Source organism: Artemia sp. Qi Xiang Cuo, chromosome 1 (assembly GCF_049724085.1).
Source record: "Artemia sp. Qi Xiang Cuo chromosome 1, ASM4972408v1, whole genome shotgun sequence".
Lineage (NCBI taxonomy): Eukaryota > Metazoa > Arthropoda > Branchiopoda > Anostraca > Artemiidae > Artemia > Artemia sp. Qi Xiang Cuo.
In genome coordinates this window covers 82,155,916-82,175,470 of record NC_142794.1, presented here as the reverse complement: position 1 = coordinate 82,175,470, position 19,555 = coordinate 82,155,916, and the positions used below count along the sequence as shown (strand labels likewise).

Sequence of the window (19,555 nt, the reverse complement as noted above, 5' to 3'; positions counted from 1 at the left end):
GCAAATCGCGAATTTGAACTGTCAGCTGTCAAGTTCGTGCTGTCTGTTTCATAAAAAACAACTGTACTTTTTTATAATCTAGATGCAAAGGTTATATTTGGTGTTTCGTTAATAATAAATAACAAAAAAAAATTGGGACGAAATTCAAAGATTTTAGAAAAAAACAGGTGATTCTAATTACTCCCGTAGGGGAGGGGGTGGGGGTAAGGAAGCTCTTATGCTTTTTTTGAAACTACTCATTCACAGATCATGAAAGATGAGCCGAACGTGTTCCAGTGGAAAATTTGTCGATTTATTAAGTTGCTTAGAGTTTTGTTTAAGCTAATTTGATGTAATGAAGATAGACTAGTAAGAGCATAGCCATTTTGTTCAACATAGTCGAAAATCTAATAAATATGTCTTTTAGGATGACTTAATCCCCCACAGTTCCCAAGGGAAGGGCTGCAATTTATGAACTTTGCCCATTGTTTACATATTGTATTGGTTATTACGAAGTATACAGACATTTTCATGAAGGATTTTTTTCTGGTGGGGGGGGCAGGAGGAGGGGGTTACTCGGGAAAATCTTTCTGTGGAGGATGTTTCCCTGGGGTAAGGGATATTTCTATGAAGGGGGTGCCGGATTTTCCAGCATTACTTAAAAACGATCAGAAATTAAATTAAAAAAAACAAGTTTTTTCAACTGAAAGTAAGAAGCAACATAAGAACTTAAAACGAACAGAAATTATTACGTATATCAGTGGGATCACCCCCAAGTCAAGACCTCGCTCTTTACACTACAGTTTTTTATAGTGTTATCAAAAGAGCTATCTATTGTAAATAATCAGCCTTTACGAGTCAAGGATTCGCGATTTTAACAAATTTTTAACTTTAGCGTAAAGAGTGTCGTATTGACTAAGGGTAAAACCCCCTTATATACGTAATAACATATACGTAATAAAAAAAACAATAAAAAAAACAAGCTATACGGCTCAATAGTAATCGAAACTTTTAAAAACTTTTTTTAATGCCAATAGTAATCGAAACTTTTAAAAACGGAGTTTTGATGTCAATAAAAGTATCAAAAGAATGGGCTTATAATGCTAATTCTAAATATATAAGTTTAATTAAGTTTAGTCTTATTCATAAAAGGCTACGAGCCTGAGAAAATTTGCCTGATTTTTGAAAGAGGGGGGAAATATCCCCTACAAGTGAAATAATTTAATGAAAATCACACCGTCAGATTCAGCGTATTAGAAAGCCCTATTACATATGTTTCAACTCATATATGCAAAAATCTGCAACTTTGTATTTTTTGCCAGAAGAAAGATCACGGAGGCGTGTGTATTTTTATTTTTACGGGTAATTGTACCGACCCATTGGCCCTAGAACATCAAGAGAGAGCTCATTTGAACAGAAATTAAAATTTAAAGTGCCCTTTTCAGTGACCAAAATGCTGGAGGGCAACTTGGCCCCCTCCCACGCCCCTTTTTTCCCAATTTCGTCTGATCAAAATTTTGAGATAGCCATTCTGTTCAGCATAGTTAAAAACTATGCTATTCAGATAGTTTTGAATACTTACAAGAGTACAAGGTCGAGTGTGACAATTAGATCCGAAGAAGGTGGGGACCCACAGAATATTTAAACCCTTTTTACCAAAAAGTAAAAAATAAAGTTCAACAACGGAGAAATGAAGTCACTAGAGTTCATTTGAAGATTTACGTCTGTCTATATGAGCAAAAAAAACTTGTTTTTTTTTAGATTTAATTTTAGTAAAGTGCAAAGTATGTTCTGGCCTTTGGAATGCATGGGGTTTCGACAGTGCCGTAATTTCTTCAAAATCCTGGGAAGGGGGGGGGGGTGGTAAAGCTGGAGCCAAGTTATTCGAATTAAGTGAAATTTGCAGTGAATATTTTTTTTTTGGGGGGGGGGGTTAAACAGAAACAAAAAACAAGACAAAAATGCCAAATTTATATTTAAACCCTTATTATTTCTGGGAATACTTATGGTGTACGCTGTTGCTATGAAAGTAAAGAGTAACATTAAACCCCAAAATGAGCAGAATTTATTCCGTATAGGAAAGGACCATCCCTTCCTCATCCACACCTTTGCCTCATGGTCGCAAAAGCTTCAGAGGGTGCTCATTAGATCGGAAATTGAGAGTTCAAGTACCTTTTTTTCATAAATTAAAAGTGATTGTAGACCAATGAGCTGCGGGAGAGGCGGGGTATATTTTTTGAGGGAAGGAAAGAACCCTCTACTGGTGATTTCAATATAAAAGAATAGAGTTTGATCGTGTAGGGAGAGCCATGTTTACCGTCATTTTTTTACAAACGATTAGAAATTAAATTTAAAAATAATTTTTTTCAACTGGAAGCAAGGAGTGACGTTATAACTCAGTACGAACATAGATTAGTTTAATATAGGGGGGGTTTCCCCAGGGGCTTCGTTTGTTGGGGCCAGGTGGACGCAGTTTCCCCCTCTCGCCGCATTGTGGAGAATAAAATTGTTTTATATCCGATTCCCGTTGACTGCCCCCCCCCCAATAAAATGCTGGGGATTCACCCCTGGGTTTCCCTCCTTCTTGATACGTTTTTCTTTACGCTAAGGCTTGACAAGTTTTAATTTTGTCCCAATTTTTTTAGGAATGACTCTTGAAACGCACGAGCCATTTAATTAGAAGGATAAGCTTTTTCATAAGCGCTAAACAATTTTAGCATGAAGAGCAAGGTATTGAGGATGGGAGCAAGCCCCTCATATATGGAATAATTTATGCTTATATTAAGTTTTGACTTCGCTTCTTACTTTCAGCTCAAAAATAATTTTTTCAATTTGAGAAATAACAAAACATTGGAGCCTTATGACTCTTTACTATAAAAAATTCTTTTGTTAAAGAAAAAAAAATATAGCAAAAGTTTCCCTTTCTGAAAGTATTTTACAAGACAACGTCTGTTACCAAGATCTGTAAGACCTGTTTCGAAAATTGGGCAAAAATTAGTGAAAATCATTTGGGAATTAATGGGTATATCTGTTTCCGTGTGTTTTGGAACTTCTGGCATCGATTAGCTTATTGCCTCTAGGGTGTATCGTTTCAACCTTTTGTTTCACAGACTAAGGCTGAGAAAATTTTCTGTTCTAATCTAGAACTAAAGCGAGAAAGATATTTTATAAGCAAGTCAAATTTTGTGTATACCTCAGAATCTGGAGTATTAGAAGTTTTAAGTTCTTGTAAGTAATTTTTTAATTACTACACTGGCAGTATTTGCTTTAATGCTGATTCTAGATATATAAAATTCTTTCAGTTTATTGTTCCACACCCATAACCAAAAATCTGAGAAAATTATTCCGTATATGAAAGAGGCTGTGCCCTCCTCGCGGGGGGTCTGGGGGGGCGGCATCCCCCCAACTGTACCTTCTAATCCCTGTACGTTTTAAGGTTCGAACTTGTTACTCAGCCTCTTTAACTCTTTAGAAAACGTAGTTTTTTTTTCAAATATTTCATCAGAAACAACGGTACTTGTTTAGAATCTAGGTACACACGCGAGAAGTGGAGTGTCTTTAATTATATTGAATTAAAACAAATTGGGAATAAAATATATTAGTTTAGAAACAATTATGGGCTATTTTTTTTTACATTTGGGGTGGGGGTGGGGGTAAAGCATAGCATATGCTTTTTTTTGAAGTCACCGAAGTCACCCAATTAAAATTCTTAGATATCTATTTTGTTCAACATAGTCAAAAATCCAATAAATATGGATTTTAAGATAACTTAATCCCCCACTATTCCCAGGGGAAGGGCTGCAATTGATGAACTTAGCCCATTTTTTTGTTTATTATGAAGTTTACAGACTCTTTCATTAACGAATTTTTTTCTGGTGGGGGGGGGGGCAGGAGGGGGGGGTTACTATGCAAAATATTTACGGGGAGGAAGTTTACTTGGGGTAAGGGACATTTCTGTGAAGGGGGCGCCAGATTTCCCAGCATTATTTAAAAACGATCAGAAATTAAATTTAAAAGAAAACAATTTTTTTCAACTGAAAATAAGAAGCAACATAAAAACTTAAAACGAACAGAAATTATTATGTATATGAGTGGGATCACCCCCAAGTCAATACCTTGCTCTTTACGCTATAGTTTTTTTTAGTGTTTTCAAAAGAGCTATCTATTTTCATTAATCAACCTTTGTGAGTCAGGGATTTGTGATTTAAACAAAATTTTAACTTTAGCGTAAAGAACGTGGTATTGACTAAGGCAGAACCCCCTTATATACGTAATAAAATATACGTAATAAAAAAAAAAAAAAAAAACAAGCGATACGGCTAAATATTAATCGAAACTCTTAAAAACGGAGTTTTGATGTCAATAAATGTATCAAAAGAATGGGCTTATAATGCTAATTCTAAATATATAAATTTTATTAAGTTTAGTATTACTCATAAAAGGCTACGAGCCTGAGAAAATTTGCCTGATTTTTGAAAGAGGGGGGAAACATCCCCTACAAGTGAAATAATTTTAATAAAAATCACATCGTCAGATTCAACGTATCAGAAAGCCCTATTACATATGTTTCAAGCACCTATCTACAAAAATGTGGAATTTTGAATTTTTTGCCAGAAGAAAGATCACGGAGGCGTGTTTATTTTTTTTTTTCAGGGGTAATCGTACCGACCCATTGGCCCTAAAACATCAAGAGAGAGCTCATTCGAACGAAAATTAAAATTTAAAGTGCCCTTTTCAGTGACCAAAAATGTTGGAGGACGACTTGGCCCCCTCCTACACCCCTTGTTTCCCATTTCCATCTGATTAAAATTTTGAGATGGCTATTCTGATCAGCATTGTTGAAAACCCCAAAGGAAATATCAAACAGTTCGTGGTAAGGAACATTTAGTAAGGAGCGACCCGGCTCAATGGTAACTGAAACTCTAAAAAACAGGATTTTGATACAATTAAATACATCAAAAGAATGACATTTGAATTTTGATTTTAAATATAAAAGTTTCATCAAGTTTAGTTGTACCCATCAAAAGTTAAGAGTCTTAGAAAATTTGGCTGATCTTTGAAAAAAGGGAGAAAGACCCCCTAAAATCTATAGAAGCTTAATAAAAATCACAACATCATATTCAGCGTATCAGAAACCCTACTTTAGAGGTTTCAAGCACCTATGTACAAAAATGTGGAATTTTGCATTTGTTGCCAGAAGAAAGATCACGGATGCGTGTTTATTTTTATTATATTTTATTTTTTCCAGGGGTGATCGTATCGACCCATTGGTCCTAGAATATCGTGGGAGGGCTCATTGGAACGAAAATTAAAAGTTCTAGTAACCTCTTAAGTGACCAAAAAAATGGAGGGCAACTAGGTCCCCTCCCACGCTCATTTTTTCCCAAAGTCACCTGATCAAAATTTTGAGATAGCCATTTTGTTCAGCATGGTAGAAAATATGATAAATATGTCTTTTAGGATGACTTAATCCCCCGGAGTCCCCAGGGAGAGGGCTGAAATTTATGAAATTTACCAAATGTTAACATATAGTATTGGTTATTGGGAAGTATACAGACGTTTTCTGGGGGGATTTTTTCTGGTAGTTGGGGGGGGGGGGTCGGGGTTTATATGGGAGGAGCTTTCCATGAAGTAAGTGTTCATTGGGGAAGGGACATTGCTATGTGGGGGACGCCGCATTTCCAAGCATTATTAAAGAAAAAGATCAGAAATTAAATTTAAAAAAAAAACAAGTTTTTCAACTGAAAGTAAGGAGCACCATCAATACTTCAAACAGACAGAAAATATTACTTATATGATTGGGTTTAAACTCTAGTCAATGCCTCACTCTTCAAGGCAAAGAATTTTAGTACTTTCATAAGAGCTATTTATTCTAATTAACGGGATTTGAGATTAAGGAGTAATTTTTAAAGAAACTCAACTAAATTTGAACTTGATCTTAGAGAGAAAGATATAGAGTAGGGGGGCGAATCCCCTAATATACGTTCTAGAAATCAATGAATACAAAAGATCGTTACGTAAGTTAGTTTTTAAGTTACGTCTATTTATTACTAATAATAACGTTCGCAAATAAATTTTAACAAGTTTTGAAAAAGCCATTTAATAAAAAAAAAGTAAAATTAATATTCAAATTTTTTTTTAATTATTCATGTACGGTGAGCCAAAATCAAAACCTGCATTAATTCAAAAACGTTCAAAAATTAAATAAAAAAAACAAGTTTTTTTAACTGAAAGTAAGGAACGATGTTAAAACTTAAAACGAACAGAAATTGTTCCGTATATGAAAGGGGCTGTGCCCTCCTCAATGCCTCGCTCTTTACGCTAAAGTTTTTCTTTCTAGCAACTCTATTTTTTTAAAAAATAAAAATCTTTAGATTAAAGAGCTAGGCGTTGAGGGGGGGACATCCCCTTTCATATACAGACTACTTTCTGTTCTATTTAAGTTTTAACGTCGTTCCTTACTTTTAGTAAAAAAAAACTTGTTTTTTTAAATTTAATTCAGTAAAGTGCAAAGTATGTTCTGACCTTTGGAATGCATAGGGGTTTTGACAGTGCCGTAATTTCTTCAAAATCCTGGGAGGGGGTGGTGTTGGTAAAGCTGGAGCCAATTTATCCAAATTAAGTGAAAATGACAGTGAATATTTTTTTTTTTGGGGGGGGGGGGGGGTGCAACGGAAACGGAAAAATAAACAAAAATGACAAATTTATATTTACTCCCTTATGATTTAGGGGAAAACTTCTGGTGTACGCTGGTGCTATGAAAGTGAAGAGTAACATTAAACCCCAAAATAAGCAAAATTTATTTTATATAGGAAAGGACTATCCCTTCCTCATCCACACCTTTGCCTCATGGTCGCAAAAGCTTTCCGATGCTCATTAGATCGGAAATTGGGAGTTCAAGTACCTTTTTTTTTATAAGTCAAAAGTTTTTGTAGACCAATGAGCTGCGGTAGGGGGTTGGGGTATTTTCTGAGGGAAAGATTCTTCTACGCTTGAGGTTGAAAAACCTTCAAAGTATTGAGGTTAAAGTTTAGAGAGTGTTGACAGGTATGTTAAACATGGGCACCGACAAGAGGAGGCAGGGGGGCATGGCCCGCCTGGAAATTTGGGATTCTCAAGTAATTATAAAGAAACCAAAGGAAAGAGGGTAAAATAGGGAAAAACCCTGGACAAATATATGTTGCCCCATTTTTGGCTGCCATCAATAGATAGTGATCCATAATAAGGAAAATATAAGTTCTAATTTGTGACTGAGTAAACCCTAACCAGTTTTCCACAAACATTTTTTCTATCTGATTTGGCTGTAATAAAAATAGTTTTTGTAACTCGGATCTTTTTTTTTTTTTTTTTTGTTGCTACTTAATATGTTAATCTTTAAATACATTTAATTTAATCGCCATACTTTTTTCATTTTCTTTAGAAAATTGGTTTTCTCTCAGTTTCATTAAATGAATAAAATAAAAGAATATTATTCAAAGGAAAGCAAGAAGCAAAATTAAAACTTAAAACAGTTGAACAAACTTGTTTTTTTTTCTGATCGTTTTTTAAATAAAAACAAGATATATGGCTCCACCTCCAAGGAGAAATCTCCCTCCCCATAGAAACATCCTCTGGACAATTCCATCTTGCCGTAAATTTACCCCGGACAATTACCCTTAACATCTCGACGCGAAAATTGAATCGGTAAAGAGAAAGCAAGACATATAAAGAAATTTCGTATATGAATTCTAGCAAATTCACCCAGTTTAAAATTTCTTCTAAAAATTTCACCCCCTGGAAGCTTTCCTCTCCATTGAAAAATCTCCCAGCAGAATATTCGTCCTCCCTGCCCCAGCCGAAAAATTTATGCATAATTCCCAAAAATAAATGAAACACAGTGCATTTTTGTATAATTAAAAAACTTACCTCCAGAAGCTGTAGGGGGTCATTTTATCTCAAAAGACAGCCATTGGACCTTTCATCTATTTTGAAGAAAAAAGCTATCTCCAAATTTTGTTAGGACGATTTTGGGAAAAAAGTGACGTGGGAAGGGGCCTAGTGACCCTCCCATTTTTATAGTCACAAAAAGGGCACAAGAACTTTTCATTTCCATTAGAATGAGCCCTATCCTTACGTTCTAGGCCTACACGGTCGATACGATCACCTTTGGGAAAAAAAACAAAACAAAACGCCAAATACATACACGTCCATGACTTTTCTTCTTGTAAAAATGACAAAAGTGCACATTCTTGCAGATATGAACTTGAAACTTTCATAGAAGAGTTCTTTGACACGCTTAATCTGATGGTGTGTTTTCATTAAAATTTTATGACTTCAATGGGGTTTTTCCCCTTTTTTCCGATAATCAGACACATTTTCTCTGACCCGTAGATTTTAATGGGTAAAATTAAATTTAAAGCTAAATTTAATGAAACTAATATATTTGGAATCAGCATAATAAGTCATTTCTTTCGATACATCTGTTGGTATCAAAATTCCGTTTTTTAGAGTTTTGGTTACTATTGAGCCAGGTCTCTGTAAGTAAGTTACAGTTCATTACCACGAACTGTTCGATGACCCATCAAAATCCAAACAGTATTACCAAAAGTATTGTATTCGTAAAACTTTACAGTTTCATGAAATGTAAGTAAACCAACAGAAAAGGTTTTTAACTAAAGTAAGGAGCAAGTTTCAAATCTGTTTCTTGCTTTCAGTTGAAAAGCTCTTTTTTTACTTAATTTCTGATTCTTTTTCAAATCATACCCAGGCCCACCCAAGATGTAATTTAAGGTCAGTGCCTCTCATTAGTATCATTGTAAGATTAAATTTGAACTTGCAATGATTTATAACATTGCAATGCCCCCCACATTCCCTAGGGCTGCAAATAATGCTGTTTGCCCTTTTTTACATGAAGGATTTATCATTATGAAAATGAGGCATCTATCTGCAATGTCTCAAGAACGGTTAAGGGTATAAACTCAGAAGACAAGTTGATATAGATGTTAAAAAGTGATCCGAGGGTAACCAATTTCTCTCTAAGTCCAATTTTAGACGTCCTCTGCCAAAGAAAGCTGATAAAAGGTTTGGGATAGCCATCTTCTAGAAAAAAGTCGAAAACCCAAATAAATATATCTCCCAGGGTACTAAAAAACCCCAGAATTTCCTGGGACAAGCGTTGTAAGTTATATAATTGACTCGTTGTTTACATTCAAGATGCAAGTTAACTGAGAAAAGGGTCATGTTTGGTCATATTATATGCAAGGACGGTTGTCAAACGGATACAGCAGCAATATCTAAGGAACGGCTGGTATGAAACCTGTCGTGGTATACCTTTGAAACTTTAAAGCTATGTTCAGAGATAGTTAAAAAGAAACGGAGGGCAGCCCGCCCCTCCCTTCTTGCCCTTTCAGATATCGCCTTTAACACTAATAGAAATCTTAAAAAGCCTTTCCATGACAGCCGCAGTGGCTGCCGTGCCCCCTTAGCATAGGCTTTTTATAGTCTGTATTATTATATTCTTATTTGTTCATGTTTATTCTAAATAAGAGGAGATGACAGATTATTTGCTCCTCCCCCTCTCATACCCCTTTCTATATTTATCTAAAGACTCAAGGATATTTAGACTATTTTGGCATTGAAATGCACTCTCTGGGTCTGATAGCTCTCACACCAACACGGTAAGGGGGGCCCCCCAAGGCAATTGTCAGGGGGGGCTCCTGGGCCGTTCCCGGGTGGAATGTATCGAGGGGGGAAAAAAATACATGTTTACTAATACTTTGCTGATTTCGGAACACATTGAAAAAACCCTGCTTTTGGATAAAGACCCATTACACCTTAAAACAAAATCCAATACGCCTTCCGCTTATGTCATTTCCTTTTTATTGAAAAATATCTGTCTCTCGAACAGCGTGCGTTTGTTTTTCAATACATCAACGACAAAAAGTGTAAAATCTATATAAAAGTCCGTATAACTGTAAGGAACTATTGAAAATAATAAACATTAATTCCAGGAAGCTCAGCGGTTTAAGTGTTTATTTCCCTGTAATTTTTATTACAAAAAACTTTTTTATTTTACTGTACTTTTAATGTATTATTGAAAATTTACCAGCATTATTAGAAAAATGATCAGAAAACAAATTAAAAAAAAAAGAATGTTTTTCAACTGAAAGTAGGATTAATGTTACAACTTAAAACGAACAGAAACTATTTTTGTATGAGGAGGTTTCACTCCTCCTTGATGCGTTGCTCTTTACGCTAAAGTTTGACTATTTTCAATTGTTGTCCCAAATTTTCTAACGTTGACTCCTGAAACAAGAGAATTACTTAAAATTAGAATGAGAAGCTTTTATATAACTACAAAAAAACCTTTGCGTGTTTGACAAGTTTATTGTCAAAGCAGACACCGCCATTGTTTACTGCTTCTACTGCAAAAATTGTTCTTGAAAAAATATTATGTTCATAGTCTGGTTTATTTTTATATTGTCAACAAAAATTACTACTAAGAGGAGTTTGGCTGCTGCCCCTTTCTCCTTTCCCAAACCATAAAAGACTTAAGCCTGTTATGTACTTTCCATCTTATTGAAAACTATATGTATCTTTAACAGTGTGCTTTTTTTTTTCAAAATATCGACGACAAAAAAAAAATAAAATCATAGGCCGCGCAGAAGCGGTGCCTAAGTAAAGAACGATGTTGGCACCATGTATTTTTTTCAGATCAGAGGGATCTAGTAAGAGCCAGTGATCAGAGGGCAGCTACCCTCTCCACCCTACCCACACGTCGTATTGTCCTAAAGTGCGTCTACTACAAATTTTGAGATACCCCTTCTATTCAAAATAGTCTAAATATCATATAACAAGGCTTTTAGGGTCGAAACAGGCCCCGAGATTAGGGGCAAGGGTCGTAGTTTATGCCCAGGGGGATTTAAGGTTCTTATGGAAGGGATGGCTGTTTAACTTCAGAAGAGGCTCAATCTTTCTCCCTGAAAAAAACTATGTCAATATAAAACGAAAAGAAATTAATCACAAAAACTTTCTGCACGAAATAAGTTTCCAAAAAAAGAACTCCAAAAAAAGAACTCCATTAAACCAAAAATGAAAAAAGAATAGAATAAAATAATCTACCAAGCATACAACTACCATATATCAGCATTAATAAATAAATGGAACCCAAAACAAACAAAAATGAACACAAGTCAAACTCATCATGAGCATAAATTACCATATTGATTGTTATAAAGAATATGCTTCCTAAATTCTAGAATATAATATTAACTTTACTGAAATTTTTTTAAGTTTTTCACTTTTATAATTTTAAGAAATAAAAAATAATTAAGATTTTAAGGAATAAATATCAGCATATGTATATTAAACTAACAATTCACATTTTTTCAGTAAATTCATTTGAATTTTTTTCAGCAAAGTTCCAAGCCATTGAAAGAGAAGCAGTTTCGTTCCCATTTTTAGGGGGATTTGACATCCAACTGCTCTCTAGTAATGGTTTACTCATTTAAGTTTGGATCCACTTTCAAAGACTCGTGGATGTAGTTTTTAGGACAATGAAATACGTGTCTTTTTAGTTTCACTCGTAATTTCTATTTGGATGATGGGTAAAAACAAGAAGAAAAGAGGCTCTCGTGGCACATCCATCAACATATACAAAGAAAAAATGAAATTCTCAAGCTTGAAAGAAGAAATAAGAGGTATTTGAAAGAATATGAGCTCAAAATGGCAAGTACAATATTTTAAATCCACAGATGAAGATGAACAACAGGGAGATGAAATCGACAAGGATGGCTGCCAAACACATTTTAAAGCAAAGGTGTCAGAAAATATTGATACCGAAGGGAACTTTGAAAATGATAAGCTGGACATGGAGTTCAAGGAGTGCATGGAAATTAAAGAGTGCATGGACATTAAAGAGTGCATGGACACTAAAGAGTGCAAGGACATGGAAAAGGTGTCTTAGAAAACGCTGAGAAACTAGATTGGTGGTGAGCTACTGGTTTTCCCTTAAGGGAGGACATAAATAGGTTTAAAATTAACTTTCAATACCAGTAATCACTGCTGACTACTTGTGCTTGAGTCAAAACTGGCATTGTTTGGTAATTCGTTAATCTAGCGATTTGTAGATGTTTACAATATATAAATATCTATTTAGCATAGCATTTAGGTGGGACTCTCTTATTTGAGATGAGTTACGGCACCATGCCGCAGAATTATTTCGTTTGCTTTGTTATTTCGGGTCTATGTGTTTTGGCTTCTACAGATGTATTCTCGACGATGTTGCTACCGAAGCCTAATTCAAAGAATAAGTTCTATCTGGTTCAACGATAGTTATATAAAACAGCTTTACATATACTTGAGATCAAGACGATAGTAAGCAATGCTCACGGGAGGCTCGCTCCGTTAACTCTAAAAAATCTTTTGACGTGAATAAAGCAATGCAACAAAGAACTTCATATTGAGTCTTGCAGAATATCTCCACAAGTAGATTCTTCAAGCTGTGGGCTTCTTGTTGTCAAATATGCCCCAGACTATAAACAGGACAGTGCAGCTCGGTGACGTATAAGGTCAATTTAACGTACATCACCTTCTATGATGAATACGACAAAACGTAGATATACACTATCTAATAGATTCATAGATCTATATTACAAGCATACTGAATTGGTAAACAAGAAAACTAATGAACAAATGAATAAATATAAAATAAAATTTGCTCTCCAGGTATTTGAATCTCTTTTAATAAAGAACAAAGGAACCACTTGTTAAAAATATTGAAAACAGATGTCATAATATATGTACCTCATATGCAGGGACTGTTAAAAAGATACATGTATTGAATATAAAACAAGATCCTGCAGATACTTCTGCAAGACCTGTTGTTTATCAATAGAAAAACACACACAAACAATCAGTCAGACAAAACAACACACAGAGAGGTACCCACAGTCACACAAACACAACCAAAAACTTTCCAAATACTCTTGTTATCCCCCAAAAAGCTAAAAAAGACAATATCAACCACAAAAAATTAAAACTAAAAATCATAACTAATGTTATTCACATTAAAAAATTCTAAAACAAGCTAAACAATAGAAAAACATATAAGACATACACGATAAACTGCAAAAAGTGAACATATATATAATAAATATTGTGTTTCAACAAGAACATCCGGACAAAAATTTGAAAAACGATTACAGATAATAAAGAACTGATAAAACAAGAAATGAAAAAATTAAATAAATTGTTCCAAAAGACTAGTTTAAACCTAAATAAGGATAACACTGACAATCTAAACCGTGAAAAATTACTACTAAAAATCCCAAATCTTAGATTTTAACGCGGAAATCTTACAAAGAAGAATGACAGCACAATCCGTACTAAAAAGTATACGCTAAGCCTATAAACATAGGGTCTAAACATCATACCTTACACATTTCAAACAAAAACTTCATTCACTTTGAATTAACAACAACTCTAACTCCTACAATACATACCATGGAACAGTGAAAGTAAACATAGTAAAACTTAAGTTTCAAACGAAAAACTAACAAACCTCAGTCGGAGTAACCGAAACCTCTAACACTGATGACCCCAATTAAGAAACGTAAATTTAAGTACTTATGTCCAAACGTTTCTATGAAACACCAACACCAATTTTACGTTCAATCTCTAATAAGAGAGAGGACAACTGAACCTCCTAAATCATACTCTTTAGACGAAAAACTTCAAATCTACACTTTAACGCATCATTTTTAGCGATAAAATGCCTGAAGAGACCTGAAGACTTATAGTTTGCTAGAGAAGGTTATTTATGCCAGCTAGTGAGTGCCACGGTGGAGAGAACTGGCCTTAACTATCACGTTCTAGCCATGAAACAGTATTGTCCAACAGTTCAAATAAAAATATATATATATTGTGAGATATAAAGACCAAAACTAGCTCAATTGATGATGACGGGTCCTAGAGGTTGTCACTTAGCAAGGTGCAGTGTGTACTGCTTTAGTGTTTTGCAACAAATAATCACACGAAAAGCGGCTTGGAATTTTCTTCAAGTTTGATCGATTTAGTGTATAATTCCTTCTGTTTTAGTCTAGTTTATATGGTTCCTTTGGTGAGAAATGTCTGAAAATACCTTAGGAATAATCTTTTATACCAGAAAGGTTTCGTTTGCCAACCATTGAGTGACACGGTGGCGTGGTTTGACTTTGACTATCACGCTTAACCACGTAAATGTTATGTTCCCACTGTTCAAATAAAAATACATCTTGGGTGTCTATTTGTAATCCACGACTGCCACCAGCTATTGGCGCAAAAAAGGTTCTACATCAGGTAATACAGGGGAAGCCTCACTGGTGACAAATATTGTAATGAAATGCTCGCACTTACCAATACTGCCCCGAAAATATAGAGTATGTTAGTACCTTTTGCACGTTATACCATGCTCCAGGGTATGGTAACGTGATTGAATGGTCAAACGGTTAAACTCTATACCAAGAATGCACCCACACTGAGTCACAACTTACATCCCTAACTATCTCCTCGGAGGGTATACGGACCCTCTATCTATGTTGTAACTGCCAGTATGCCTTACAAACCTTTTTTTACAAAACATAATATAATCTCTGCCCTTCTTTAGGTCGCTTGACTCCAGCTAGGCTAAAATGTCCACGATTGTGAATCAAATTAATTCGAATGAATTAAGACAACTTCGAATCATTCAGCTTTATGCCCTTTTTTTTCAATTCTCGACAATAAGGGCCAACCTTTTTGTCTAAAAGTAGTTTTAGCTCTGCTGCGTAACACGTAACCCTGCAATTGAAACCTCGTAGTTTTGAAAAACTACGCATGCAAATAAATGAAAATGGCACTGACGATATGAAGAGAAAAATAAACGTTTCCACAGATGTGAAAGGGATAATTACAGAACTCAAAAGAAAAGAAACAAGAAAGGACATTTATCTGAAGAAAAAACACAGGACCGACGTTTCCAACATTGATTTATTGAAACGTCAGAAAACACTTAAGGGATGGTGACGTGATTAAAATAACCCTTTTTCACATCTATGATATTAATTTCAGTGCCCTATGAATACTTTGTTTTAATAAAGTCTTTAAATTATTTATCAATAAAATTTGAGTGTACAATAAAAAGTGTTGGTACTTTAGATCCATCGTTGAATGATAAATCTCTGATAAATTACACTAATGATCTTTAGCGATAATCTAATTTAATACTTTTTAGGAAGAGCAAGCGGGCCCTTGATAAAAACAAGCTAGACTCATATATTCCTGCACTATCCCTCGTAACATGAAGTAATGTCACATGTGTAGTGCCCAATGTGTTGTAATATAGTCCCTGATGAAGTACATGGAGAGGAGACTAGAAAATAAATACGAATTGTCAGATATACCATCAACTCTGCCTGGAAGACAAGAACTTTGCTTCTTGTCATTAAACCAATAGGTCACTCCTGTCATCCATATAAAACACGAACTCCAATAAACGCATTCTCATTTTATAATGCAGTGATAATACCTATTTGAACAGCCGATACTCCGGACTACTACTGAACGGCACTCTGAAACTTCTCTCATCCGAGTTCATCAAACAATCCCCGAGAGACTTGTGAAACCCATCGAAAAGATGAATTTAATAGTGAATTAGACCACACGTTTACTTCTTCTATATAGACAGATTATTCTAGAACAAGCGCTACGTACTATTACTTGCCTATCCCAACGATGCCTTCCCTTTTAAAATGTTAATGCTACCTCATATTCTTTATTTTTCTTCTTGTTTTTTTTATGTTTTGTTAGCGTGAGTTACAATAAACGATTGAAATCAGTTGCTAGTGCTACTAAATTTGTATTCATATAATTAATTTCAGCTTCAACATGAGATAAAGTACTCGCTCTTTCTCTCTCATTTTCCCCACTCCCCTCCCTGTAGTTTCGATTTTCTTTGTGCTGTTTTTTTAGAAATTTTTTGTTTGTTTTTTATAGATAATTCTGCACTGGACAGTTTGTATGTATTGGCGGTTTTTTTTTTAGCTTGGATTTTTTAACTGTAAAATATAAAGAATTATGAAGCTATTTACTTTATTACAACACTAGTAAAATCGTTTAGCAAGCAACTGAGATAAGCCGAATATTATATAATATAAAGAGAATATACAAACTTCGTTATTAAAAATACAAAATTTACTCATGTAGAAATATGTATTATTAGAATACTATGTCATCTTTATTAAATAAATCGATACGATTTCAAACTTTTTATCATATATTTTTTTCAAAATGAAAGGTAACTGAAATAAGTATTAAAAATTGTTAAAAAGATTAAAATAAAATAAATTGTTCGAACTTTAACTGTTTAGTCATTAATGATTATTATTTCTTATCAACGAATATAAAATTTTATTTTACCAGAGTATTGAAGCTTATATTTAGAAACTTTCCAAATTTTGTTATCTTCCAATTCTTTTCAATTGTAGTTCAGCAAGTTTTATAAAATTTTCTAAATCATTATGACTTTCTAATTCTCATTTTATATTATTTCTTATTAAGCTCTGCCTCTAGCTTAAAATTGACAACAATAGTGAGAACAACGGAAACCGGAAAAAAAAATGTCGCTTATATTTTATTCGACAGGCAGGCCTAAGCTGAGTCAAAAAGAGTCATTACTGTTATTTACACTGCTTGAAGTTTCATGACAGTTTTATTGCTTACAGTTTCCTTTGTAGTTGTAGTGGTTCGCCTTCCCTTGTACTTTTGATTTTATTTAGAGTTATAACTATGTAATGCGTATTGTTTTAAATAATACGTATATACTTCACAAAATAAAAACAAAATCAAAAGTACTATCAGTGTCGCCTCAACGTGGCGGGGAAGTGACAACAGGGTGATGTTACATATGAATTTTATACCAAGAAAATAATAATCAAAGTAAGGGTTAATTTAAAATATAATCATTCACATACCAAAACGTCTTTTTCCTGTGCTAGGGGCTAATTGGATCTCTCAGGCCAATAATTTTTGCTTTGGTTTGTATCTAACACTATACTGGATAATTAAACTGAATCTCTTTATATTTTATGGTCTTAATCAACTTTCTAAAATATTTTGGATACCATATGCGGTAACAAAAAGTCCTATACTTCATTAAGGAATTTTTAGTTGTCGGTAAGGATGGAAATATCTATTATTAAGTCGTTAGTAAATTTTAGCCCATATTCTTATATCACCCAAACAAAACCCAGGAAGCACTTCTGGTGCTAAGGAAGGGTCTGACCTGCTCTGAGCAAAAATTGTTTGCGAGCATCACAAACTTTTTCAGACCCAAAAATAAGAGACAACGAGAGATCAGTAAGATATCTTTTGCCCAATCTGAAATCAACCAAAGTGCTATAAAAATTCTCTATGATGCAGTTCTCATTAACAATTAGCAAAAAAACACACGTGACCGGATCGTTTCATTATTTTTTGTTACCTGAAAGCCCATTTTCTAACATAACCAAAACACCACCTAGATAACACTAGTGATCCAAGTAAGGGTCTTTACTGCTCTATGAAAAAATTATTTGCAAACATCGCATACTTTTTCACATACAATATATAAAACCCAAAGATGGAGCAGTAGGATACCTATTGCCCAAGTTTCAACCAACCCAAGTACCATACAAATTCTCTAGGCAACAATTCTCTCTGACAGGTATCAAAAAAACATAAATGAAATGATCGATTATTTATTTTTCGATAAATTTTAGCCCATTTTCTTATATCACCCCAACAAAACCCAGGTAGCACTAGTGGGCCAAGGAAGAATCTTTCCTGCTCTCAGCCAAAATTATTTGCATGCATCAAACACTTTTTGAAACTCAGTAATAATAAATAAATTCAGAGCAGTAATATACTTCTTAATCAAATTGCAAACAACCCAAGTGCTAGGATTAGTCTTTAGAATACAGTTGTCAATAACGGATTGCAAAAAAACAGTAACGGAATGCTCTAGTATTTAGTTGTTGATAAATTTTAGCACTTTTTTTTATATTATCCCGACAAAACCAAGGTAGCACTAGCTTGCCAATTAACGGTCTTTCCTGCTCTGATCCAAAATTGTTTTCATGAAGCACCTACCTTTTGAAAAACAATTATCAACCCTATCTTCAGACCTATAAGATACCTCTTGGTCAAACTGCAACCGACCCGAGTACCAGAATTATTCTTTAGGCTTTAATTCTCACTAACAGATTGCAAACAACCGCAAATGAAATGCTGGATCATTTAGGTGTCGGGGAATTTTAGCCCATTTTCTCATATCACCCCAACAAAACCCAGGTAGCACTTTTGGTGCCAAGGAAGGGTCTTTCCTGCTCTGTGCAAAAATTGTTTGAACGAATCACATAATTTTTAAAACACAAAAATACTAACAAAAAACGGAGCAATAGGATACCTCTTTGTAAAGTAGCAACCGACCCAAGCGCAATCATTATTATCTAGGCCTCCGTTCTCACTGACTGATTGCAAAGACCCGCACCTATATTGTTTATTAATGTCTTTTTTGTAATTTTTAGACCTTTTTTTCATATCACCCAGGCAAAAACTTATCATCAAAATTGTTACAATAACTAATCTTTCCTGCTCTGATCCAAAATTGTTTTCTTGAAAAACATTTTTTTTGTAACACAATCATAATCCCCACAGTCTGAGCAGTAAGATACCTTTTGCTCAAGCTGAAATCAACCAAATTGCCATAGATAGTCTTGATGATGCAGGTCTCGTTAACAGTTAGCAAAAAAACATAAGTAGACGGATCGATTAAGTATTTTTTTGTAACTGATGGCCCATTTTCTCACGTAAACCCCGCAAAAAACAGATATCAATTTCAATGTTAAAGATGTGCTTCACCTGATCTGTACAAACTTTGTTTGCACACATAACATACTTTTTCAAAAACCATAAAAAGACAGAACTACAGAGCAGTAAGATACCTCTTCGTCAAGAAGCAACAGACCAAAGCGTCATATAGATGCTCTAGGCCACAGTTCCCACTAACAATTAGCAAAGAAACACAAACGAATTGCTACATTATTTAGTTGTCGGTAAATTAAAGCACATTTTTTCATATCACCTCAGCATAACCTAGATAGCACTAGTGGTAGCCTAATTAATAGGTAGTACTTCATGTTATATAGCATTATTTTATTGTATCAAAAAATTATAAGGACACTGACCTTATTTATTATTATGAACTTGTTGCGGTTCAAGAAAAGGAAGAGCAACTAGCTACTTTTCATCGAAAGAGGAAAAATTTGAAGCAAAATTTGAAGCAAAATTTGGCTATTCAGGAGTGTCAAAATATCTAGGTTTGGCCAAGAAATGGCCTTTTAAGTGGAGTTTCAAAGTATTCTACTTTTGATGAGGGCAAGTCCACCTTTTTTTATACTTTTAAACAGCTTTGTCATGAAGTTTATTATATCACACCCAATTTTGTTTGGCATCGATTGTACATGAAGCGTCATCTGAGCTTATAGGATCACTGTTTCGATTTGGTCACCCTTGGGGAAGAAATTAAAGAAACAAAGTAACA

General features: G+C 34.4%; 1 protein-coding gene across 1 annotated transcript in view; it reads left to right on the top strand.

Annotated features, from left to right (window-relative positions):
* The first annotated feature begins 11,671 nt into the window (after positions 1-11,671).
* The window catches only part of LOC148956805 (uncharacterized), a 27,599-nt gene continuing 19,715 nt past the window's right edge, over positions 11,672-19,555 (top strand). The window contains exon 1 of the mRNA XM_089092091.1: positions 11,672-11,914. Coding sequence (XP_088948217.1) covers positions 11,672-11,914 — 243 coding nt within the window. The remainder of the gene's footprint in view (positions 11,915-19,555) is intronic.